Source organism: Acomys minous (assembly GCF_964271855.1).
Source record: "Acomys minous genome assembly, chromosome: 7".
In the NCBI taxonomy this organism is placed as follows: Eukaryota; Metazoa; Chordata; class Mammalia; order Rodentia; family Muridae; genus Acomys; species Acomys minous.
The window spans coordinates 25,063,756-25,090,983 of NC_140488.1; the positions used below are offsets into that span (position 1 = coordinate 25,063,756).

General features: G+C 40.7%; 1 protein-coding gene across 2 annotated transcripts; it reads left to right on the top strand.

The window, feature by feature from the left end:
- The first annotated feature begins 192 nt into the window (after positions 1-192).
- LOC311601520 (uncharacterized protein) lies at positions 193-22,010 on the top strand. 2 transcript variants are annotated; one of them, XM_084789014.1, is made up of 21 exons: positions 193-452; positions 786-911; positions 1,679-1,840; positions 2,304-2,393; positions 2,713-2,852; positions 3,764-3,905; positions 4,517-4,627; positions 5,081-5,198; positions 11,253-11,324; positions 12,040-12,108; positions 12,341-12,412; positions 13,082-13,150; positions 13,787-13,858; positions 14,609-14,680; positions 15,438-15,503; positions 16,464-16,535; positions 17,157-17,225; positions 18,019-18,090; positions 18,336-18,436; positions 20,601-20,643; positions 21,815-22,010. In XM_084789014.1, exons 1-21 carry the CDS (start codon positions 354-356, stop codon positions 21,946-21,948), a joined length of 1,971 nt encoding a protein of 656 aa, XP_084645140.1. In that variant the 5' UTR covers positions 193-353; the 3' UTR covers positions 21,949-22,010. The 2 variants fall into 2 exon arrangements, with proteins under 2 accessions (XP_084645140.1, XP_084645141.1); XM_084789015.1 differs by having other exon boundaries at positions 13,094-13,150.
- The last annotated feature ends 5,218 nt before the right edge of the window (positions 22,011-27,228 follow it).

Consider the following 27,228-nt stretch of genomic DNA (forward strand, 5'->3'; position numbering starts at 1 on the left):
ATGAATGTCTGTTGAGACAGTGTCGGTTGAGGCAACATCTTTAGAAATCAACAACTGTTGAAATTAAGTCTGTTGGAGCCACATCCATTATGGAAACTTCTATTAGGGAGACCTCGGCTGGTGTGACGTATCTTGGGAGCGACACCCATTGGGCGTGGCCTTGAGGACGCATATTGAGGGCGCCTACTGAGGACGCCAGCAAAACAGCATTGTGATGTATGTGTTGTTGAGGTCCTGTTACCCAGGTGTCTAAGGCCTGGCTCAGTCTTACTTGGGACGCCGGAGGAGTCCGTTGCAGGAAGGGAGACTGGTCCGCTACCCCAGCCCCCCCTCCTGGGGGCTGACGGGTAGCCATGGACTTGTACCTTAACAGCTGTTTAAAGGCTGCAGAAGCTGCTGCCTCCAACGGAGCTTCTGACGACCTAAAAACGAAACAAGACACCTGTAGTTCCGTGAGTGGTGGCCCATGCTTATTCATTGCTCTTCTTTCTTGCCCAGGGCAGGTTTCAGGCCAGCAGGTGGAATCCTGGGGTTAGATTCTGTACTGAGGGACGGGAACAGGGCAGATTTTTTTTTTAAATAGGTCATTCAATGTGCCACTGGCTGATCATCTTTGGCGGTGCTCAGGGAGTGGGGAGGCAAGGCCTTCTTGGTTCGGATTCAGGTAGTTCCTTCCATCCAAGTGCCAAGCAACCGTGGTCGCGCTGTCCGGTTTAAGTGTGAGCCGACTTATGTAAACTAAGTCCTAGTAGAAAAGACAAAAATCTCCCTTTTCTTTCGCATAGAAGAAACAGAAGCCTGTCGTTTTAAAGATTGGGCCATCTGGTCTGTTGGATTTGCCTCTTGGGGCCAAACTGCCCGTTATCCCCGGAAGTACTAATATATTCTACACGACAAATATAAGTGAAAAGGTAAACTGTGTTTTAACAGTGTTTAAGGGATTTACCGGTTTTTTAGCTGTTATATTTGAAACATTTGCTGATTACACTTTGTGCGTCACCTTCAGTTTCACACAAATAGAATTAAATGAACTGCAGTGTTTTCGTGTCGTTAAACTCACTTTACTGATAGAAATCCCCCAGGAAGAGCTGCAATCACTCTGTCCAGACATCCAGAGCATCAACTTGACAAATTGGAGTCTTCGGGCCTACCCATATGCAACATGCTGGCTTCTGTTTCTGTGCCTCGGTCCATCTGGCTCCCGAAACCCACCATGTCCTCTCCTCTTTTCTGACAGTCTGTCCTGACCTGTGTATACTGATATTTGACCAAGGTTGAAGTTATAAGTAGATCCAGCACAGGGCCCATAAACAATATTCATTGTACTTTTAATGTAAAAATTAGACTGGGAGAAGAGAGGGAAGTTGAAAGGCAATTTGTTTACCCGAATTAGCCCATTCCGTTCTCTCATGTCAGTTTCTGCTTATATATTTCATTGCAATGTACATTCTAGTTACTTAAATAAACTAATGTTTTTTTTCTTTTTTTTATTAATTTATTCTTGTTACATCTCAATGGTTATCCCATCCCTTGTATCCTTCCATTCCTCCCTCCCTCCCATTTTCCCCTTACTCCCCTCCCCTATGACTGTTCCTGAGGGGGATTACCTCCCCCGTGTATTTAAACTGTGATTTAAGTGAATTTTGCATTTGCAATCTCACATTTTTTCTTTTTGCAGCTTTACCAGCCTTCTTTTGGTTTTAATCTTAATGACCCATACTGTAAACTCATGGAAACCACCTACAAAAGTCTTCATGATCCACACTTAAAATCATACTTCAAACGAAAAGACATTCTCAAGAATCTAAAAAAAGGAGGATACATCACGGGAAATAATAAAGTGCGTTCAGGGCTACTTCTGATCAGTAAAAATCTAAATACTTGCTAAGTGCTTTGATACCGGTATCAGTTCCTAGTTGACGACCAGCAGATATCACAGAAGAAAGTCAATGAAATGCTTAGTATCGGGTGGCTGTTCTTTCTTGTTAAAAACTACTTTCTAGTTGACAATTTTTGAATGATAGAAAAAATTACCAAAGCATTTTTTGGTATGTAAATGCTATGGACACATTTCTTTTCCTCGTGCCTCTAGAAGTAATTTTAACTTGGTACTCTATTAGTGATAAGAGATTTAGAAATTTTCTGGTGGTTCAACTGTCTAGAGAAACTACAAAATTGCTACAAAATGCATTCTCACACTTGATCCTAAATGTGTTACTAGAAAGAATGTCTGTATCCTCTCCTTTACACGTGTTATAATTTTTAAAACTTTATAGTAACATTTTTCATTTTTGGATTTGTAGGTCATATGTTCCTTAAAAGAGCTGAATAAATATAGACAATATCTTACCACTTTGAAAATTGACTTTGAACAAAATTATATACGAGAACAAGTAAGTTAAACACTTAAGTCTGTTTTATTTGGGACCTATAAGAAAATTCTGTGACAAGTTAGGTCCTTTGCATATTTCCTTAAAATATCCCAGGAATGCAGTCTATATAAAGAATTTATAAAAGAGATCCCGTTTGATATTTACATAAAAGTTTACTTGTGGGAAGGGGGTCTCATAAAACCTAAAAACCTGTTAACAGAATTAGCAGTTTCTAAAACTCAGGACATTTACTTAAGTTTAAATTTTAAGAAAATATATTAAAGCATAGATATGTTTATTTCTGGCAAATATATAATATCCAACAATTGTTTTCTTTCAGAAAATGATTGAAAGACAAGTAAACAAACTGAACGAAGAGAAACGAGCCTGTGACGAAGCTGCCGCTGCTGAGTTTCAGCAGTGGTTGCTACAAGAAGGGAAAAAAGCTAGCCCACATCAAGACCGATTACTAAAACTCAGGTAGTATCAGAGTTCATGCATATTTCATGGGCACATTATAGACACCCACAACAGCAAAACATGAGAAGGAGTGAAGGTTCTAGATACATTTAAGTCCCTCAGAGTTTTCAACATGGAGAACAAAAAGAGTACATCAAGGCAGGCTGAAGAAATGGCTCAGTAGCTAAGAGTACTGTCTACTCTTCCAGTGGACTGGGATCTCATTCCCCGCACCCATATGGTGGGTCACAACCCTCCATAGCTCCAGTTCTAAAGGGTCTGATGTCCTTTTCTGGACTCCACAGACACTGCATGCATGCAGTGTACAGATTTACATGCAGGCAAAACATCCATATACATAAATTTATATATACATATACATGTACTTATATATATGGTACATCAAGAGGTACAGGGATTGGGAACATTGATTCGGAAGAGGAGGGTAAGTTTCTACCTGAGAAATTGGAGCCACCAGTTCAAAAGGTAAGTCAAACTGTTGTAGAAATTCAAAATATCAGTGTTCTTATAAAAGCCGGGACTGTGGTACCAGAGGAAGAGAGAGTATTTTAACACATTTTAAACACAGGTTTAAAGTATTTTAAAGCCACAATGAACAAATTAGTACTTTAGCTGCTGCTAATGTAAACATGACTTTCCTTTACCAACTGCATAGCTTCCTTCAGCTACTAAGCACACATTACCACTTAGAGATCAAGCCTCGGCCTTAGAAGGTAAAGGGAGGAACTATAGGGGTTTTTTTAAAAGCACTTTATTTTAATTGAAAGCCACTTGTTCATTATCTGGCTCCCATAGTCCATGTGTTCATCTCACACTATATCATAATGCATGTTGATATACCACAGTTTCAGAGTGATGGGCATCCTGAAGAAAATATTCACATTACGTTCCTTTATTTCACTTTTACTTAGATATTTAAACATGATTAACAAAGAACTAGACAAAATTGAAAACACCTTGGGAAGACGGAATACACTACAGTTGAAGGAAGAAGACAGACAACATTGGGACAGTGTTAAAAATAAACTGAGTCAACACAAACAAGTTCAACAGGTAAGGATCAATAAACTTTGCATGGGAAACTTGCATGGTTGTCTTAATTGTAGAGTTTTAACGGGTGACTATATGTGTGCTTATTTCAATTTAGAGAAGCAGCTAGGTCATCCACATGGATTCATGGGTAAAGACACTTCTTATACAAGCCTGATGACCTGAGTTCAATCCCCAGAAAGTATGTGAAATTAGAGGATAACTCATGCTATAGACTTATCCTTTGGATCTCCACTTGAGTTTTGACATGCCTATTTGTTTCATTTCTCTGTCAGAATACCTTTATGAGCATCAGGTTACATGTGACATCCTCCCCAAGTTCAGAAAACAACACCCAATATATTTTGAGATTTATCTTTAATGTCATGCTTGTGCTGGAGTCCTGCTTGCAATAACAAAACAACGTCGTTCCTTTTCCATTCCATTGCATCCACCAGGACATTCCCAATGAATGTCAGATAAGCACATTCAAAACCCAGTGCAAGATTCGCTTTGCCATCAACCCAAATGAAATGAGGCCATTGATTTGATCTAATTTGTGTATTTGGTTGAAGAAAGAGAGAATGCATTTAATATTAGGCATATGCTAACAACTGTAATGGCATTTGTCCTAGGAATGGCAGCTAAAGGAGATGACACTTCTGACAAAGATCGGAGAAGAAGTTAGGAGAGAAACAAATGTTGAAGAACACCGACGGAAAATTAGAGAAGAAATTAACCGAAAGGTAGTCAACTTTTGCTGGACCTGGACTCTTTCAAGAAAGGCTTTTTGCTACATTTTTATATTTTAAAGTATGAGTTTTCTGAAATATTGATGAAGAGACCCATTCTAGCCCAAATCTATAATTTAAAAAGTCCCCAGAAAGTTAAATTAGATTGAGTTGTTATGAAAATATGCTTTAGCTTAGGACTAAAGGGAGAGCTTAGCATGCACAAGACCCTAGCTTTAATTTCCAGCTGGTAAGAAAGCATGCACACATGCACAGTTGTGCACACAATTTCATGCTGAGCTACAGTTACCTCCTCCTACCTTTCTTCAAATTCATTGCAAAGTTAAACATCTCCAGACAGGAACAAAGGTCTAACTCATCATATTTGAAATAATCTGTATTGTATTTTTACTGACAAGTCTCTATTTAAATTTAAAACATATTTAACATATTTTTAATATTTTATAGAAACAAGTAATGCTACAGAAAAGGATTGCCTACCATCTAGAAAAACTGCAAAAGAAAAATAATAGAGAAGAAAGGCGCGAATCAAGTGTCTCTCAAAGCAGAAGACAATCTGAAACAGGTGAGAGAGAAAATAAAAGACAGATAAGTGGAAGCTAAAAAGCAATGTGTTAAATATTATGCTCACATGACTTAGAAAAAGCCCTTGTACAAGGAAGTACTAGGAGCCCACAATACCTGTGCCAGGCACTATGTGAGGCACTTTCCAGTTAAAAATCCAATTAAAAGTGTACACAACACACACACACACTCCTAACAAGTAAATACATAGAAAGTTTAAAAATCAGCCAGCAAGAGGAGACAGAAGAAATGAAGGAAAGCAAATGAGAGAAGTTGAGGCAGGCAGTAAGAAAATATTAAAAATTGAAAAGTTTGATGGGGATAATAGACAAAGATCGAGAGAGAATTAAAATGTACAAAACAAGGAATAGGAAAAAAGGACAAAAAAAAAAAAACTTGAAAAAGAGAAGCACCTAGTAGGCAAAGGTGTTACAAAAAGAAATAATGAAGACAAGGAGAGAAGACAGAAAATCAGTAGAATCCAGCATTGATAGATATGATTGTGGGAGTGGAGAGAGATGAAGACAAAAAAGAAAATAAATAGGAAGGGTAGAAAAGGAGTAAAGGGAGACAGGCAAAGAAAGGAAGAGCTAATTTAAAGAAAAGTGTAAAAAGGAGTGTGATTATGAGAGAGGGCTTTGAAAAGAATTAGCAAGGAAAATTTTCCAACACACTCAGAAGGTGTGCAGGGTATGTCCAAGAGACTTCAATCCTACAAAGTTAAAGAGCTGGAAGAGATTTTGTAAGTATTAAAAGGTAAGTAGGGGAATGAGGGGACAAAAGGGGAAAGAGACTGGGAGGGAGACAGGACGCTTTGAAGGGGGGGGTGTAAGGAGGGGAGATGGCATGCTCGTCGCCCTACCTATGGAGAAGATGAGGTAAATTACAAAAGATGTTGTCTGAAAGAGGAAGAAAGAGAAAATGAGGGAGGGAGAATGGAAAGAGAGAGACAGGAAAAAGGAAAGAAAGGAGAGAAAAAGGGAGAGAAAAGGGAGGAGGAGGGGGAAAGAAAGAATGAAGATAAAACAAGAAAGAAGGAGGAAAAGATGGTAGGTACACGTACAAGAGTAGGAAAAAGAGGGAGGAAGAGGGAGGATAAAAAAGAAGGAAAATTAAGGATGAAGGGAGGGGTAAGGATAACAAGGAGGAGGGAAAGCAAGGAGGGAGGGGTAAAGATAGGCAGAGGGAAAGGAAAGGGGGGGAAAGACTGGAAAAGGTAGGAGGAAAGAAAGATGGAAAGAGGGGGAGGGGAAAGATCAGAGGAGGGGGCAAAGATGGGAAGATAGGAAAAGGTGGGAGTAGGGAGGTATAAATATGGGAGGGTAGAGGAAATGGGAGGAGGAAAGAGTAAAAATGGTAAAGATTGGAAGAAGGAGGGGTGAAGAAGAGATAGGGAGCAAAGATGGGAGGAGGGAAGGTAAAGATGGGAGGATGGAGGAAAGTTGGGAGGAGGGAGCAAAGATGGGTGGGAGGAGGGAGGGTAAGGATGGGAAGAAGGAGAGGAAATGGGATGAAGGAGAGGAAATGGGATGAAGGAGGTGGTAATGATGTGAGGAGGGAGAGTAAAGATGGGAGGAAAGAGAGGAAAATATGGGATGAGGGAAGGGTAAAGGTGGGAGGAAAAAAAGAGGAAATGGGAGGAGAGGTGGAAGGAAGGAGAAGTAAGGGGAGAAAGAAAGGGAAGTAAAATGATGGGAGAGACAAGGAGGAAGAAAGGAGGAAATGGAGCAAAAGGAGAAGAAAGGGGGAGGAAGTACAAAAGCAAGGGAAACCAGCAAGGACAAGAAAGGAAAAAAGCAAAGGAAACTGACAGAAATTAAGTAAAGACATGGAATAAATAAGGGGAAGAAAGAAAGAAGGTAATTTTTTTAAGTCAGTGGGAACAAGAACAAAGAAGAAAGAATTGGGTAAGAGAGATGTGTGAAATCTAAGACACTCAAGCCTTGTTGGAGGAAGAAGTATTAGTTCTTTTTAAAATTTTTTTTAAAGATTTATTTATTTATTATGTATACAGTGCACATCAGATCACATTATAGATGGTTGTGAGCCACCATGTGGTTGCTGGGAATTGAACTCAGGACCTCTGGAAGAGCAGTCAGTGCTCTTAACCGCTGAGCCATCTCTCCAGCCCTTAAAATGACTAAAACATGATATGTAGACAGATTAATAAGATGTCTGAATTTTAGAAAAATAAAGCAGAATGAAAACAGAGAACAGCATAGCAGGAAAAGAGAGAATAATCAGAAACAAGAAAAAAGCTTGGGAAGGAAGTAATAAAATGTTAGCTCATAAAAGGAACTGGAAGGAGAAAGAGAAGTGGAGGAGATGAAGAAAAGGCTAGAAGGAAAGAAGAAAGAAAAGCAAAATTAATAAAATAGAAAAAAAGTAAAGGCTCTTGTGTATGCACTCATACACATGCTTACACAAAGCCATGCATACAGCACAGAGTACACAACTACATTCCAAAGAAAATGAGACTGAGGATAGCAGGGAAATACAGAAGTCTGTATGGACAAATTCAACCAAAATAACTAAAATGCAGATGCATAACTTGGTGGCAGCTAGAGGGGAGAGGAAGTGAGAATAGATTAAAAAAATAGAGAAAAGAATGAATTTTTAAAAGAAAATAAAAATTCAGCAGGAAATAACACTTGGAAAAAGAAGAGGGAGAGAAGTGAAAACCAACGTCAAGGGAGACAAGTAGAAAAATAATAAAAGAATCTAAGACAAGATAGGTAGGACAGAAAGCAGAAGTAGGGAAAAATGAAAAAAAAAGTAAGGCTTTATGGACAGGCTATGGATCTTGCAGGCAAGCACAAAAGAAGTAGATAAGTGATTCATAAAGGAGAAATAAATAAAAGAAAAAAATAAGAAAAGGAGACAATGAAAAGTATATTTAAAAAGAAGAGTATACAAAGGCAGGACAAGTCAAGAAGAACAAAGAATGTACAAACAAAATGAGATTTTAAAAAGAGGGGAAGAGAAAAGAAGGGAAGTGGAACTATAAAAAAAAAAGAAGGAAAAAGAGGCTAGGTAGGGAGGAAAAAAACAGAAAATGTTATGAAGGAAAGGCCACTAAAATCTATTTAAGAGAAATGGCTGAAGAAAGAACAAGGGAAAATGACTGATTATAAAAGACTAAGAGATGGTAGCATTTGAGAAGAAAGGAGAACACTCAGGAGGCAGACACAGCCAGGAAACTGGGACAGAGGGGAGGACATCCTATTGGGACTCTAGGTGAGAGAAGCATGGGAGAATGGCAAAGTAGAAGGATCCAGAGGGTCCTAGAAACCTACAAGAAGACCATTATGATAGGCAGATTTGGGCCCAGGGGTCCCGCTCAAACTAAGGCACCAGCCAAGGACAATACAGGCGGTAAAACTTAAACCCCTACCCAGATCTAGATAATGGACAGAACACTCTCCACAGTAGAGTGGAGAGTGGGATATTACTTTCTCACATACTCTGATGCCTCACCTTTGACCATGTCCCCTGGAGGGGGAGGCCTGGTGGCACTCAGAGGAAGGACAGCAGGTTACCAAGAAGACACTTGATACCCTATGAACATATACAGGGGGAGGTAATCCCCCTCAGGAACAGTCATAGGGGAGGGGAATAAGGGGAAAATGGGAGGGAGGGAGGAATGGGAGGATACAAGGGATGGGATAATCATTGAGATGTAACAAGAATAAATTTAAAAAATATTTTTTTTAAAAAAAAAGAGGCAGACACAGGAGGCGTCAAGTTTCAGGCCAGCCTAGTTTACATATAGAGGTCAAATCCATCCCGGAGCTGCACAAAGAGAGGAAGAAACAGAGAGGTCGGCGGAGGGTGGGGGGCGAGGGGAGGAAATGCTAGAGAACAAGACAAAAGTTCATTGGAAGTCCGGAGCAAACTGCTACTGTACAAGCAAAGGCAGGAGAGGACAAAAATGGAGTGCTTTCTACAAGCAGTTTGGAGTGAGCAAACTGTGACTGCCGGTGAAGGGTAGAGACTATCAGAAGCATAGATGCGTAGGTAAGTGGCAGGCAGACACATAGATATGACCTTAAAAGGCGTGATACATGAAGGCATACAACAGAAGACACTCAATATAAAGACATACGATTCAGATACAGAGGATTTCAGAAGATAAGATACATGTCAAATGATAAAGTACTTTTAAAAATATATCAAATAGAAGCCAGGCATGGTAGTAGCACACACCATTAATCCCAACACCCTGGGGGTAGAAACAGGCAGGTCTCTAAGTTTGAGGCCAGCCTGGTCTATATACACCCTCTCTCCAAAAAAAAGGACAAGGAAAATTATGCCAAACGGAAAGAACTAGAATACTGAAAGAAGAGATAAAAGAAGGGAATAAAAGGAAGAGATGGAGAAAGGGAGCTATGCAAGCACAGTGCAAAAGAGGAGGAGATGAAGTGAGGGGATATTAGGAAAAAAACAAATGAGGAAAAAGAAGACTCGAAATTTAAAGTTGTTTGTGGAAAGAGTAATATTTTGTAAAGAATTTGTGTGTAAGACAAAGAAGGTTGAAAAGATGGGATTAGTAGGAAAAGAAACTATAGAAGACAATACAGCAATGCACATTTAAGATGGCAGCAAACCATTAGAGAAATATAGATGGATGGACTAGGGACTGGTTTTTTCCCTCAACTGTCATTTATCGTCTCTTTTTGAGGCATGGTCTGACTAATGTAGCCTTGGCTGGCCTAAAAGCCGCTGTGTAGACCAGGCTAGCCTCCAGCTCTGCATCCAGAGTGCTGGGATGAGAGGCGTGCAGCACCGTGCCTGGCCATTTATCACTTTCCCTCCAACAAGCTTTTAGTACTGTCCTTTCAAAGTTTACTCTTTGCTCCAGATGTATCTACCATTTTAACATTTTATTTCTACCTTCACTTTTACTAGGAGTAGTGTATGTGGGCAGCACAAATTGGACTTAGGAGTGCTATTTTTACAAAAGAGTCATTTAAAATCTCCTAATGCAATTCAGTAACAAAGTGTAGCTTTCTTCCTCAGATGCTGGACTACATTAGTGGCATTGCTCCCTCTGTTCAGAACTGCTGGTGGCTGCTTCTAGCAGAAAGAGTTTGTGTGCATGTTGTATGTGATAGCACCTCAAATCCCCTCAAAAGAAACAAAATGGTGCACCTATAATCATTTCTCTAGGGGTTGAGGTAGGAGGATCATTGGTTCAAAGCTTGCCTGAGCAGCATAGGACAATGCCAGAATACGCAACTCCCCTGTTTCTTAAGCTCCTATTAAAACCCAAAGACAAGCGCTAAGCTAAAGGCATTACAAGGAAGCCTATAGAAAATAGAAATCTGTAGGCATTCTCAAATTGGTGATGATATCTGTTGCTTGTAATGCAAATCAATTTTTTGTCTTCAGCCATCACAAGGTATATTACATGTAGTGCTGATACAAACCATGTCACGTAATCTACTGATGATGGAGTCAACTCCCTAGTTACTCAGTTGTATTACTCTCTTACTCTCTCCATACTGACGAGTGAGCTAGCTCACTTTGTGTAGCTGACAACTCCAGAGCGCAAGTCACAACACTGACTTTCCCACAGGCCATAGGTCCTGCTAGTGAAGCCCGCGATATATTTTGTGTTACCAGTGAGATCCTGAACAGACCTGAGCCTGTGCCTCTGCTTCCAGCACCCCTCACTCAGCATCCCTGCCTCCTCATTTTTCTGCTTAGTGAACTATCCATTCAGGCTGCAGACCACAGGTTTTGTGGATTGCTCTGAAACCTGTGGCCCCCAAGAACCTCCTGAGGATCCAAGCCAGTGCCAGTGTGCTTTCTTAATAACCTCCTCCCTTTAGTCTTGGACCTTTGAGACCTATAGTAATATATCATGCCACTGGGAACAGATATATTTTATTGGCCACATAAATCTCTACAGCACCAGAGTTTTCTGCATTGTTGTTATCTTGGGCCTTTTGGGAAAGCACCACTGAGGAATAGTTGTCATTTTAATAGTTGACATTTCATCATTTTGTCAACTTTACCGTTAAAAATAAATGTCTTTTTTTTTCCCCCAAAGCTTCTTCAACAACCCAAAAGAGATCAAGTGTCATCGAGCAGAAAACGTCTCAAGAACATGTGGAACAAAAACGTAACTGAAATGTTATGATTGGAAATTATTAATTAGTAGGAATATTGGATTTGGTAATGTTCACTTCTGCTTACAATGCAGAAAAGGCTTAGATCCTTTCCCATCAAATGGGGTCTCGTGGGTAACACCCATGAACAGTTGTCACTATCATCACTACCTAGGCATATTCTTTCCACACTCCCAGAGCAGGGGTACACCACTTTTTTTGCAAGCAAGAAATCTCCAAACTCAATTCAGAACCCCAAGTTTCTCACCTCTCCCACGACTGAACTGTCTCTACTGTTCTATTTCCAACGGGAATCTGAAGCAGCTCTTTAGCGCATGCGTGGTGACGGCCTCCCTCTACCTCTGATGCCTTTCCTTCACCCGGAGAGCCATCTTTCTAGAGTACTCAGCAGAGTTCTCCAGATGCATCTGAAGCCTGTGTCCCTGTGAACTTAAGGACCAGGACCACTGCCAATGCGCTTTCTCACTCTGGACCTTCCTTTGTCTTTGAGCCTCTGACACAGCCAGTAACATATGCCATTGGCAGCAGACATATTTAATTCACCACATACATTTATGCAGTAGCACAGTCCTCCTCACTATTGCTCCACTGGTTCTTTTGGGAAGGCACAATTAAATAGTACTACTTATCTTTAATATTTGTTGTTAACCATTTTGTCTTTACCAATGTTAAAAATAAATGCTCTCTCTCTTTTATATATATATATAGCATCTACATCAAGTATTCGAACAAGTATCTCTGAACAGAGACCGTTACAAGAATCAAGAGAATCAAAATGTAACTATTGTGTTGTGATTGGAATGTAGTCATTTATGATACTTGGTAGTGATCCCTCCTGCTTAGCATACAGATGAGCCCACTCTCCCCACCTATGAAGGGATGCCCACTCTTGTTTGTCTGGTCCTTGTAGACATGCACAGCTGGGTAGTAGTTAGTGATCCTTTTAATAGTTGAGATTTTCTAGGTATGCCATCTCCATTATTAAAACAACTCTCTCTTTTTCTTAAAGCTATTTCACAAACGACAAGAGCCAGTTTTGACGAAGAGGAATCTTCATTTTATGAAAATGTGGAAAGAAAATGTAATTAAAATCTTATGCTAGAAATTAATGATCTGTGGGAGTACCATGCCTAATGCAGAAATCCTCCATCCCTTTCTATCAGTTGGTGCCTTAGGGTTAACACTTAGGCAGTGTCGCCTTCTCCACTGCCCCCACTGCCTTAACTACTCAGGTAGTGATGTTCTCCACACTCCCAGAACAGGGGTACACCACTTTTTTGGCAACCAAGAAATCTCCAAACTCAATTCAGAACCCCAAGTTTCTCACCACTCCCACGACAGAACTGTCTCTACTGTTCTATTTCCAATGGGAATCTGAAGCAGCTCTTTAGCGCATGCGTGGTGACGGCCTCCCTTGCCTCTGATGCCTTTCCTTCACCCGGAGAGCCATCTTTCCAGAGTACTCAGCAGAGTTCTCCAGATGCATCTGAAGCCTGTGTCCCTGTGAACTTAAAGACCAGGACCACGCCAATGCGCTTTCTCACTCTGGACCTTCCTTTGTCTTTGAGCCTCTGACACAGCCAGTAACATATGCCATTGGCAGCAGACATATTTGTCATGTACATTTCTGCAGTGTAGAATGCTCCCCTGGTTCTTTTGGAAAAGCCCAATTTAGTAGTTGCTGTCTTGTTAACATTGTCACGTTGACATTTATTCTTCTCCACTGTTAATTGACTCCTTCTTCTTTAAGTCTCTCCAGTAGATACAAGGAGATCGAGTTTACCAGAGCAGACATATGAAGAACTTTCGGAACCTAAACGTAATTGAAATTTTATCATTAGAAATTAGTAATTTGTGGGAATTCTGGATTTGGCAATGTATTCATCTTTTCTGATTATAATGCAGAAAATTCTCTATCCTCATGCAAAATGCGGTATTAGGGGTAATAGTGTCACCATCCCTGTCGCTGTCTGAGTTAGACTCCCTAATTGCTCATTTGGTGCTGACCTAGTAAAATAGGTCTCACCTTGTGGGTGACAACTCTCCAAGCCCCATTTATAACCCTATGTTCCCAATAGTCCTTGCTACTGGACGGGCTCTGTTAACTTCTCTGTTGCGAGTGTGATTCTGAGGCAGAACTTCAGCCCGTGCCTCTGTGGCAGCCACAGCAACGTGACATGATACTGGAAGATTGAGCACACCTGCCTAGAAAACTATCCTTTAACGTACCTGAAACTTGTGAAACTTGTGCCCTTGCCAACTTGTCACATCACATCACATACAATAGAAATGGTTTAATTGCAACATATGTTTATGCAACAGTAGAGTGTTCTCCGCTTTTACTTCCCTTTTCAGAAAATCTCAACTGAGTAGTAGTCATGATTGTAATATTGAACATTTTATTCTGTCACTTCCACTATTAAAAATAAATGTCTGTTCTTTTTTTTTTTTAAAGATTACCATTCCAGCATGAAGAAAACAAGTTTTGCCGAGGAGCCATTGTTTTATGAACTTACTGAACAAAAATGTAATTAAAATGTTATGATTGAAAGCTAGTAAATTAGTGGGAATATAGAGTCTGAGAATCTCTTCTGGTAAATGAAGAGAAAAAAATCTTCTATCCTCCTCTGTCAGATGATGTAGTTTTGGCAGCGCTTATGATCAATGTTACCATCTCCACGGCCCTCTGTGCTAGACACTGTAATTCCTCCATCACCGTATTCTTTCTACACTCGCTCTTTTTAATTCCAAGTCCAGTTCAAAACCCCAACTTTCCTGCATCTCCCACTACTTAACCCATCTCTGTGCTTTTCTATTACCAATGAGATCATCGAGATATACATACAGCCCATCTGTGCTGCTACCTAACTCCTTGATCACCAGTTCTGCCTCCTATCTGGGTTTTGTGCCTAAATGCTTTATTTTACCTTGAGAACTCCCCTTCCAGAGTGTTGAATGGAGGCTCTGGTAATGCTTCTGAAACCCGTGGCCCTGGGAACCTTAGAGGACCAAGCCTTCTGCTAACGTACATTCTCAGGTCTGCCCTTCCTTGGTTCTGAGAGTTTGAGACCTAATCTATCAGTCATTCCAAGGCTATAGAAATATTATTCATCACATATATTTTCTGTATCAGGAGAGTGTTCCTCCACTCCCATTCTCCTCCTGGCCTTTTTGGAAAACCCCAGCTGACAAGTAGTAAATTATTATGTTAAAGTAATATCATTGTATCAGTTTGTCAATTCCATTGTTAAAAAGAGATGTCTATTTTTTTTCCTAGATGGTCCAGCAACCCACAAAAGAACAAGTTTTGCTGATGAGAAATTCATTGAAGACCTTCTAAAAGCAAAATGTAATTACAATTTTCTCCTTAGAAAGTAGCAATTTATGGGACTACTGGATTTGGTGTTGATCTTTACTGCACACGATGCAAATAATCCTCTTGTAGACTTGGAAATGGTTACTGCTCTGCTACCCTCTCTGTCACCCTCTGGGTTACAGTCCCTAATTACCCAATTGGTGTTGCTCTTTCCACATTCTTGGAGTGGGGCAGACTACATTTCCTGAATACAACTCTCCAACTCAATTTAGAACAGTGATTTCCTGCCTTCCCTGTGCTCCACGCTACTGAACTTGCCACTAAACATTTTCACCCAGTCCTTTAACCTCTTAGCCTCTGCTGCTGTTAACGCCATGTGCAGAAGCTCTGCCTGGCAGAAAGAGTTTACCTCTAACTTATTTTTCTACCTGGTGAACTCAGCTGCTACATTGCTGACAGAAGGTCTAAGAATACTTCTGAAGCCTGGGACCCTGAAAACCTAATATGGCCTTAGATCACCCACCACTGTCCTTTCTCGGTCTTTCTTGCCTTTCCTTTGGCTTTATGTATTTGAAACCTACATTAATATGTCACAACATCCCTCACAGCAGAAACATTTTGTCATACACACACACACACACACACACACACACACACACACACATATCCATTCATGTTCCCTAGTCTTTTTGGCAAAACCCAAGGGAGTAGTAGTCAAACCATTGTCATCTTAGTATTGGTTGTTTTGTCATTTCCATTTGTGAAATTGATGTCTTTTTTTTTCTTTAAGATCTTTATCCAAATACTAAGAGAACAAGTTTCAGTGACCGGAAACCGATGGAAGACGAACCAAAACGTAATTGAAATATTATTATAAATTCATTAATTCATGGTTGGTAATGGTCTCTTCTGCCTAAATATCTTCTAGTCGCATCCATGAAATGACATTTCCCATATAGTGCTTTTGAAAGGTGTCACCAGTTTTGTGGTCCTTTGTATTAGTCCATTAGTGCTGCTCTCTTCACACTGCTAGATATGACAGCTGACATTTTTGCAGACAACACCTCTCCAAGGCCAGTGCAAGGCATTGCTCCCATTACTGTGGATTTGTCTTTGTTCTTTTCTGTCTCCAACAAGATCCAGGGTCAGATCTTCAGTGTGTGCCTCTACTGTCACCCCTTTCTCAGCACCTGCACTTTTCAGGGAGGGTTTCCCTGAGTCCTTGTTTTATCTGGAAAACTATCTTACATATTGCTGAAGAGAAGATGTACTGATGTCCCTGAAGCTGTGGCCCAGTATGTCAAGAAGAATCAAGGCACCTTTTGTTTTGGTTTGGTTTTTTTGTTTTTGTTTTTGTTTCTGTTTAGTTGTGTGTGTGTGTGTGTGTGTGTTTTGTGTTTGTGTGGTTTTGTGGGTTTTTGGTTGCTTGTTTGTTTTTGGTTTTGTTTTTTGGTCTGTGTGTAGCCTTGGCTGTCCTGGAACTCACTCTGTAGACCAGACTGGCCTCTAAATTAGAGATCTGCCTGCCTCTCCCTTCTGAGTGCTGGGAATAAAGGTGTGGGCCACCACTATCCAACACCACTGTGTTCTCTTAGCCCTGCCCATATTAGCTACAGTAGCATTTTTATCACTAGAAACAGAGACATTTATCTACTACATATATTTCTTCAACAATATAGTGTTCCTCAGTCTTGCTCCAGTAGTCATTTTAGAAAAGCCCAAGGAAGTAACAATCAGTGGTCCTTTAATGTCTTCTCTTTCCTCGTGCTGGCAACTCTGTTAACCCAATTGTTTTTCTTTCCGTTTTTTTTTTTAGCGACTCATTCAAGCATAAGAAAAAGAAGTGTTTCAGATCAGAAAGTGTTTTATGAACCCGTCAAACCAAAACGTAATTGAAAATTTATTATTACAAATTAGTACTTAGTGAGTATACTGTGATTTGGTAATGAGCTCTTCTGCTAATAATGTAGAAAAGACCTCTGGCCTCTTTCATCAAATGATGGAATTGGGGCAATGCTTCCCAATGGTTGTGCCCTCTCTGTCATCCACTGGATTGGGGCCCTGGTTACTTAATTGGTGCCTCTCTTCCCATATTCTCATGAGCATGCTATGCCACTTTCCCCAGTAGACAACTCTCCCAGCCCAGTGCAGAACAGAGGCTTTCTGAAAAGCCTGTGTGTGTGCTGGTGCCAATATTAGTTCCACCCCTTGCCTTTTGGCTCTGTTTCCCAGGGAGGTTTTACCTCCATCTCTTTTTGGTCCACCTGGAAAATGTACACAGTGCTGTCAGAGGATCTACTGATGCTTCTGAAGCCTGTGGCAATATGAACTTAGCAATACCAAGACCTCTGCCTAGTGCTTTCTCAATCCTGTCCTCTAGCTTTGTGTTTTTAAGACCTAGAGTCTCTCTTGAAAAGTCCAACAGTAACAGTTGGTCATCCTTTGAATATTTGTTATTTTGTCACTTTGACTGTAAAAATTAAAAAGTCTTTCAATTTTCTTTAAACAGCTCTACAAAGCATAAAGAAAACAAGTTTTGCTGACGAGCAATCATTTCAACAACTTATGGAAGCAATAAGTAATTGAATTTTTATTATTATAAATTAGCAATGTGGAAGAATACTAGATTTAGTGAAGATCTCTTCTGTTTATAATAGTAAAGGAAGTTCTCTGTCTTAATTCAATTGCATGGTGTTAGTTGGGTAAATGCTTTTCAACAGTGTCAAAGTCCCTGTGCCCCTGGATTAGATGCCCTAATCTTCAGTTGGCGTTGCTCTCTCCACACTCCCCCAAACAGACTACACCACTTTTTGCAGTTCACAGCTGTCCAAGTCCAATTCAGAACAGTGCATTTCCCAAGTCTCTGACTTCTAACATACCTCTGTGCCTTTCTATTCCTAATGTGATCCAGAGGCAGTTCTTCAGTCTGTGCCTCTGGGGCTGCCATCTATGATGCTGCCACCTACCAAGTTGGTCCATAGCTGTGTCTGCACAGAAGAGGGGAAGAGGGTTATCGTCTCTGTCCTTTGTTCCACTCGCATGACTGTCCTTCCTTAGTACTGAATGGAGGACCTACTAAAGTCTTTGAAGCCTCTGGCCCTATGACCCTAAGGAGGACCAAGAGCCCTGCCAATGTGCTCATAGGATCTTGGCTTTCTGAACTTTTGAGACATTCAGTGCAAGTCATGTCACTGGCAGCAGAAATACTTTATACACATCTATTTCTGAAGCTGAGAACTAATCTCTGCTCTTGTTCCCCTGGCCTTAGTCTAAAAGCCTGATTTGTAATTGTAATCAGTTGCCATTTTTGATATTTGTCATTTTACCTTTTGCCATGACCATTATTAAAAAATAAATATCTTTTTTTAAAGGACCTCCACAATATGTAAAGAAAACAAGTTTCGCTGACCAGAAATCATCTCAAGAATCTCTGGAATCCAAACGTAATTGAAATTTTATGGTTCAAAATTCATTTGTGGGAATGCTGGGTAGGGAGCGGTATGAGCCGAAAGAGCATAAGAGAACTTTGTTATGATGGAAATACTTATTGGTTCTAGTGTTTATTTCATGAGTTTAATATATGAAAACTGAAGAAATTTATACATTTTGATTATATGCAACTTATTCTACGTCAATTATAATTCAATACACTTCCAAAAATATAAAATTCTCTTTTGGTCTACTTTAGGATCAAGCCATCATCCTCAAAATAATGCCAGGGTTTTTATTAAGACGTCAACAATGATACCACCTGACCAGAGGGATGTACAAATTACAGCAGAGCAAAAGGTAGAAAGTTGTGTCACATATATTTCACACTGATGGTTAATTTATCTCGTTTTTGTTTGTATGGGATAGCCCCTTGACTTGATACTGTCTATTCAGAAATTGTGGAGTTCTGGGCGGGTCTTAACCTTCTCCATGACAAGGTATGCTGAGTCAGCTTCATGCTTAGTATACCATGATCTTTAGTGGGGGAGGGGTTGTGAGGAGCTCTACAAGAGACTATCAAGGCCTTGGAAGGTCTAAAAACATCTTTACTAAAGGCAGGTTTGCTTGATTTGAACCTTGAGATACAAGTAGGGATTTTCCACATTGATGGGTGTGAGGATATATTAAGGCAATATTGTAGACTGAGTGAAAGTACGGAAGGGAGTATGAGAAAAGCAAGTGAAGGAGATAGCAAAGAAAGTTAGATTGGAGCCGGGACCTGGATGAAGGAGGAGTCTGTCTTCTCAGTGATAGAGACATTGACACTCTTTGTTTTTCTTTACACTTGTCTTTTTATTTGTGCTTTATATGCCGCTGATGACATTCAACCACATCTGTGAGCCACTCTACCAATTCAAACTTTGTCCTCTTCTGGAAATATCCTTACAGGCACACCCAGAAACAACATTTTATTAACACTGAGCTGCTAATCCAAGTCATGTTGACTCACAAACTTGAGTCATCATACTATACAATCTTTTTTTTTATTTTATTAATTTATTCATAGTACAGCTCAATGGTTATCCCCTCCCTTGTATCCTCCCATTCCTCCCTCCCTCCCATTTTCCCCTTATTCCCCTCCCCTATGACTGTTCCTGAGGGGGACTTCCTCCCCCTGTATATGCTCATAGGGTATCAAGTCTCTTCTTGGTAACCTGCTGCCCTTCCTCTGAGTGTCCAGAGGGTCCTAGAAACCTACAAGTAGAACATTATGATAGGCAGATTTGGGCCCAGGGGTCCCGCTCAAACTAAGGCACCAGCCAAGGACAATACAGGCGGTAAACTTTAAACCCCTACCCAGATCCAGCCAATGGTCAGAACATTCTCCACAGTTGAGTGGAGAGTGGGGTATGACTTTCACACATACTCTGGTGCCTCATATTTGACCACGTCTCCTGGATGGAGAGACCTGGTGGCACTCAGAGGAAGGATAGCGGACACTTTTTTTGTTGCAATATGGGAGGAAAAAAAGAACCATTTGGATTCTAAAATGATAATCTGGCTGCAGTTTGTGGAAAGAATAGAGAAGAAAGATTAAGGGAAAGTTAGTTTCCAAGCCTTCTGGGACAGTCGTGATACAAATATAGAGTCGGTGGATTGGGAAGTAGCTCAGTAGTAGACTGCTTGCCTTCAGCCACTAAGACTGAAAAAATGAAAAGCACACAAGGGACTAAACTAAGACAGTGGCGATAAGATTGAACTAGAGGCTACTGATTCAAGGGATCTCAGAGTTAGTTTGAGAACTTGGGCACTAATAGATGTGTGACTCCTGAGGTAGATGAGGAAGATGAGGGTGACAGCATTGTGTGTTATGTTTTCACAAATGCTCCCTCTCATAGTGCTCAGTCTTACCTCCACGTCAGAAATCATTACATTAGGTTGTAGTTATATGTTGCAGTGGCTGCACTTTTTCAGGTCAGAAATTGTTTGTTTTAGTTCCAGGAAATGTGCTCAGTAAGCACTAGATTGGATTGGATTAGCCTCCTCTGAAACAAAAGAAGCAACTGTTATGGTATTTGGCACTGAGCCCTGGCCATATGTTTTAGCCAAAATAAAGACTATTGAAGAGCCAGGCGGTGGTGGCGCACACACCTTTAATCCCAGCACCCGGGAGGCAGAAGCAGGCAGATCACTGTGAGTTCAAGGCCAGCCTGGTCTACAAAGTAAGGCCAGGACAGCCAAGGCTAACACAGAGAAACCCTGTCTCAGAGAGAGCAAGGCGGGGAGTGAGTTTGGAAAGATGAGGTAGTCATATGCATAAGGCATCACTTTGAATTAGTTAGACTTAGGTACCTCTGTAAGACACGCAGAAGAACACTGGTATTATACATTGGCATTGAGAATGGTGCTAAGTAAAGAGGGGAGGATTAAGGAGCATACTGTGTTAGATTGCTGTAGGGTACATGAACAGGCCTTTTTAGAAGATTACTTACTGTTTTCTCTCGATTGTTATACCATACAGTATGATAAAGAAACTATAAAGACACAGCATTCATATGACAAAGGTAAGAAAATGAACAATAGTCATAAGGTTTTTTTTTTCAGTTAAATAACTGGTTTTGTGTTTTTAAAACCATTATAAAGTTCCTGCTTTCTTTGCTACAAGAAGCTTAAGATTCAGTGGTGTCAATGCCACTCATATTTCTAAGCAGTGGTTAGGTGAATAGGCACTTTGGGGATTTGTAAACTATAATGAAGTTAGGGTCTTTGCTTTATCTGCCCAATACAGATAGGCCAAGTTCCTCACATAATACACGGTGTTTTGGGAGTTTTGATAAAGAAAAGTCTCCCAAGATGCTTTCCACCCTCTACTGCTCGGCTTCTCTCACAAACATAACATAAATGAAGCCTATCTTTTATCACCTGAGGTCTGGCCTATAGGTTAGACAAGCCTCTGCTAGTGTCTACAAAACTTTCCCAAGCATATTACACATGCACACACACACATACAACACACACACACACACACACACACACACACACACACACACACACACACACACACACACGAAGAATACTAGGACAGACATCACCACCTAGATGGCTATCAGGACCCTAAAATCTACTATGCAGAAAGCCAAATGTATCACCTTCCAGTGAACCCAAGCCCTGTTTCTCCATTTCTTCTATTCTTGCCCAAGCATAAAGCCTAACTCACTTTTTGCCTATTGCTTCTATTTCACATTCTGATCCTAAACACTCATAACCCCAGTTCTTTTCTGGGTTTGCCACTCTGCTCTTCACTCTTGCAGTAATTAGTCCCTAGTCCCCAGGTCTTCATCTGAGCTGATCCTCCATGTCGCTGTGAATATAAACTTCCTGAGAGGCGGTTTTGAACGTATGATTCTTCCACTGCAAATCCCCCAGCCATTCATTCCCCTTGCCTACTGAGTAAAGTGTGAAATTGCTCGTTCTGGTGGGCTGCAGGGACAGTGAGTGTAGTTGAGGCTTCCAAATAAAGTTAGGACTAGAGGTCCAGGAGCCTAGGGGAAATGGTGGGTCCATGGAATTTAATAGGAAGAAGAATTCAGAAAGTCGTGGAGTTGTCTTTGGAGGTTCTGCTTTACCTTCTGTAAATAATACCTCCTTACATTTGGTAGTGTAGACATTCTGGATTCCAAGCAAGGAGGACTGTTTGCTATTTTTATAATAAATGATGCCTTTTCTTCACCCCAGGGAACAAAAGAGTGTCCATTCCTGTTTCATCTCATTCTGACCAAGCAATGCACGTTTCCAGAAAATCTCTTCATGATGGTCCAAGGCGAGAGGCAGATGTGTCTTTTCGAAACACACGTAAACAGAGCAAGTGATTTATGAAATCATGGTCAAAACTAATGTAAATAATTCATTCATTAAATGGCAATTTTAAAAAGCTCTTTTCATGGCCTCTGTGAATTCTAGTACTGGGGTTGGGCTACTTCTGCGTGCCGACACTCATGTCTGCTGAACCTGTGAGGAAAACAGTCTGCGAGCTGACAAAAGCAGCAAGCCTTGACTTTGAACTTAGTTGGGAAGATCTGAATTTGGGTACTATATTTGCCTCCTTTTTTCTTTTGGTTGTACTGAAGCTTGACTCTAGGGTCTTGTGTATACAAGGAAAGAACTGATCTACACAACCCCGGCTTTACTTTTTTTAATTTTTATTTTAATTTTATTAATTTATTCAGATTACAACTCAATTGTTATCCCATCACTTGTATCCTCCCATCCCTCCCTCCCTCCCTCCCGCTTTCACCCTATTCCCCTCCCCTAGGTCTATGACCGAGGGGGACCTCCTCCTCACTATATGGTCATAGGCTATCAAGTCTCATCTTGGTAGCCTGCCTATTCTTTCTTTGAGTGCCACCAGGCCTCCCCACCAAGGGGAGGTGGTCAAATGGGGGGCACCAGAGTTCATGTCAGAGTCAGTCCCTGCTCTCCACATAACTGTGGAGAATGTCTTGTCCATTATTCCACTCCTTGGAATATATCCAGAAAATGCTCCACCACACAAGGACATATGCTCAACCATGTTCCTAGCAGCTTTATTCACAATAGCTAGAACCTGGAAACATCCTAAGTGTCCCTCAGTTGAAGAATGGATAAAGAAACTGTGGTACATTTACACTATGGAATACTACTCAGCTATTAAAAACCGGGAAATTCCAAAAATTTGTGGACAAATGGATGGGACTAGAAATGATCATATTGAGTGAGTTAACCCAGAGGCAGAAAGTCTCACATGGTATATACTCTTATAATCGGGCGCTAGCTCAAAAGGCACATCCCACAAGCGTCTTCCCTTGCCAGGAGATTGGGATAGATGTGAGGACATCCTACTGAGACTCTAGGTAAGAGAAATATATGAGATGGGGAAATAGAAGGACCCAGAGGGTCCTAGAAACTGGCTTTACTTTTTACATTGAGTCAGAGTCTTAAGTTGTTCAGGCAGGCTCAGCCTCCCCCAAGTAGCTGGAATTCCAGGCCTGGACCCTAGGCCCAATTAACTGTCAATTGCTTCTCTTCTGCTGACAGAGTGCAGAGACAGCCATATTGTCTCATCCGTCCCCTTTGACACTGGTGCTCAGCCATCTTGGGAAGTAGGCAGCAGATATTCACAGTGAACCCTGTGGTGGCAACAGATGGCCTCTGAGGCAGTGGGTTTTTTTTTTAACCTTCCTGATGCTATGACCCTTTAATCCAGTCCCTCATGTTGTGGTGAGCCCCGACCATAAAATTACTTTCAGTGCTACTTCATAACTGTCATTTTGCCACTGGTATGAATCGTAATGTAAATATCTGATATGCAAGATATCTGATATGTGACCACAAAAGGGTCGCAAGCCACAGGTTGAGAAACACTGCACTAGGAGACGCCAACTTAACAGAAGTCAAATCTACATTAGATGTATGGCTCCATGGCACTGTGTTATCTGCTTCGGCTACTCCAAAGAGACAACATGGTTTGAGGGCACCATTATCAAGAAGGAAACTTTCTGAAGTCTCCGCAGTGAACTCTGCATAAATGGAGTAGAAAGTGGCAGGCTATCCCTTATCCTATGCTAAATGCACAATGAGGGACAGATGCAGTCATCTGTACTGGCAGCAGTGCCCCATAATAAAATGCAACCAACTTTTCTGTATAAACAATTATGAAACACCCGCAGCTTGTAGAGACCTGTACCACTATGTTACCATCCATATACAGTATGTTCAGTATCTGAAAAAATTAATATAACTGCTTGTGGTCTTCTTCTTCCCTTGGGGCTGATGGCCACCAGCCCACCAAGGCACGAGGAGCAGAAGATGAGGCACAGGGCTTGGAAGGCCATAAGCATGATGGAGATCAAACACCCTGGGAACCACTGCAGGAACTAGTTCCACTTTACTCAGGGAGAACAAAGGCTATACAGCCCTTGGGGAGTGGGTGGAGGGCTTCCAGGATAGGTGTTCATAATTGGTTGGAACCAGGTACTTTTAGGATGCTTGTTTTGCATTTGGCAGCACGCTCCTATCATATGAATGGGAACACAGCACCTAGTTATCCTATAGGCACAGGGAAGGGGAGAGCTGGCAGGGAACTGTGTCAGGGGTCTTATATCAAATGTGGTCAGGGGCATCCATGTCTAAAGACACTTTCCAGATGGAGTCAGGCAGAAAGCCGGAGGCCCTGCTGGGGACAGGGAGTCCTGCACATAACACCGAGCTCAGAATGGCTATCCAGACGGACCGGGAGAACTGCAACCTCAAATAGCAGGGTTCTTCCAACAACTGCTTTGAAATAGTCTAAAGTTCATCTATCAGGCTTTTTAATAGCCTTAATATGGAGCCAGAAAAAAAGTGTCTCCCCTGATATAACTTAGATAACAAGCAATACTACATGTATGTTAACACAAAGTCAATAAACTAGCTTAGACCACTTTTTTAAAAATCTTTGAGCTATATTAGACAACGTGAGCACATCAGATGACACGAATATTTCACCTGTTTTGCAAATTAGCAAGATTTTTTTTTCAAGTCTCTTCTTGGTAGCCTGCTATCCTTCCTCTGAGTGCCACCAGGTCTCCCCATCCAGGGGACATGGTCAAATATGAGGCACCAGAGTACGTGTGAAAGTCATACCCCAGGGAGGAAGTCCCCCTCAGGCACAGTCATAAGGGAGGGGAATAAGGGGGAAATGGGAGGGAGGGAAGAATGGGAGGATACAAGGGATGGGATAACCATTGAAATGTAACAAGAATAAATTTATTTTAAAAATAGGGAAACAAAAAAAATTTTTTTAAGACAGGGTTACTTTTGTAGCCCTGGGTGGCCTGGAACTCACAGAGATCCACTTGCCTCTGCCTCCCAAGTGCTAGGATTAAAGACATTCATCACCACTGCCCAGATAGCAAGAATATTTTTCTCACAACAGAATATACTGTTTTCCAACTTGTTTCTCCTATCCAATGGGTGTCAAGGAATTTAGTCTTGGTGGTTTATTCTCAGCTGTCAGCACTAAAAAAAAAAAAAAAAAGTTTGCTCTGTTGAACTTATCTTCTTACACATTTACCCAGAGTTCTTGGGTGAGTCGGAGAGTCATGTTCTATATATTGAATGTTTCTCTCTACAGAAGTCTCTCTTCTAGTTAGCTCTGTTTGAGAAGCACATGTAGCTGCTTTTGCTGTTCAGTTGGGTAACTTCCACACTGATGACGACAGTCATCTGTTGTTTTTGTTGTTGTTGTTGGCTTGTTGGTTTTTTTTGTTTAGTTTTTGATTGTTTGTTTTTTCCAGACAGGGCTTCTCTGTGTAGCCTTGGCTGTCCTGGACTCACTTTGTAGACCAGGCTGGCCTCGAACTCACAGCGATCCACGTGCCTTCCTCTCCTGAGTGCTGGGATTAAAGGTGTGTGCCACATCGCCTGGCAGTCATCTGTTATTTTATTTTACTTTATTTTATTTTATTTTACATCATTGTGAATCAATTCCAGGGCCTCATGCCACCAGTATCCCCAGTCACAATTAATTCATATTAGATTATAAATTAATCATATTTACCTTTTCATTCTCCAAGTAGAAATACATAGAGTATATGCCAAAGAAAACATGGGTTTTACATACATATGCACTTCAAATTAGTTCTTAAATGCATTGGCTTTTAGTAAGAACAGCAGCCAATGTTCTGCTGTAGTACACGAATTGTCACACAAACCACTCGAGCACTAATCTCAGTGAGTTATTGATGGTTTATTAAACATAACACCCCAAGACTGGCCATGGCCAGGGACACAGTAGACTTGGGAGCCAAACTGTGATGCTGGTCTGTCTTTAAGGCAGACCTTTTATAAGAAAAACCATAACAACCACATAACCAGGTGGGAAGCAAAGGGAGGACAGCATTACATCATTTTGACCAGCTAAGCACAAGAAGAATTTATTTTGTTGCAAATACCTTGTATCCAGGTGACCATAAAAAGCATTTTAAGATGATTGGTTAGGATATAGGCCTGGGAACTTTCCAATTCCTTGCGGTTCTAAGAGAAAGGAACATATTGTGGTTTAAGTAGAACATATACCATTAACTAAAGCAGAACATTTAACAAGTACTGACTTGTAAGTAAAAGGCTATTCAAGATCCCAGGCAGGTAAAGCCTGAGAATCTGAACTTAATTTCACTTTATGATCAAAATGGAGACTTAAAAACAAAATGACTTCTGTTATACTAAAGACAGAAGCAGGTGTTAACAGAGGAGCTACAGTTTGTAGCAGGTTACAACAGCTCAGGTCTTTTGAAAGCTGCTTTGAGGGTATTTTATTTCATTGTTTATATTTTTCTTCTGGCTTATATATTTAACATATGGTAGTTTGATTGTTTTAAAAAAGAAATCAAACACTAAACATGAATCAGTAAACATCACCAACACTTAAGTCAATTCTATGATCCATTCCCTCACATAATATGTATTGAGCTTCTGCTACATGCCAGGCTATCTATTGAACATTCAAAGAAGTGAAACCATGATCTCACCCATTGTATTTTATAGTTGAGTGGAGAAGTCATGTCAATCATCACAGCCTCATATGATCAGTGTGTAACAGAGGTAGATAGAAAACCCCATGGAAGCACAGAGAAACCACAGAAGCTTTTGCAGAAGCCACAGTTGACCTGACACACAAAGGCTAAGACTTTTCCAAGCAATCAAAGGAGTGATGATGGTAGAGAGAGCCTTCTAAGAAATAGGAATGTTTTCCAAGGGACATTAGAGCATAGTGCATTTTGCATAAACCAAATGTTTCATTATTGCCTTAGCTAAAAGCTCATGGAAAGCACAGAAGATGAAGCTTTTCTGGTAGGTAAGGACTGAATCACTAAGACTCAGATAGGCCATGCCAAGCATCTACACATATCCCTGTTATCTAAGGGAAGCTATTTAGAACTATCAGCAAATGCACAATTTGGTCACAACTTGCATTTGTGACCAAGAGAAAGAGGAAAAATGGAATTAAAGGAAAAAGACTGAATAAGTAATAAAAATTAAAACAGCATCTTCTGGAGCATGTACTACACACCAGATGGTATGCTAACCTCTGAATATTCTCATTTAACCTTCCCAGTGATTTAATGAAGTTG

What these genes read in the sequence shown, in the direction of transcription:
- LOC311601520 (XM_084789014.1), top strand. Translation starts at nt 354, where the DNA reads ATGGACTTGTACCTTAACAGCTGTTTAAAGGCTGCAGAAGCTGCTGCC. An exon ending in CGACAAATATAAGTGAAAAG is followed by an intron (nt 912 to 1,678) that starts GTAAACTGTGTT and finishes TTCTTTTTGCAG; the next exon opens with CTTTACCAGCCTTCTTTTGG. An exon ending in AGAATCTCTGGAATCCAAAC is followed by an intron (nt 18,091 to 18,335) that starts GTAATTGAAATT and finishes GGTCTACTTTAG; the next exon opens with GATCAAGCCATCATCCTCAA.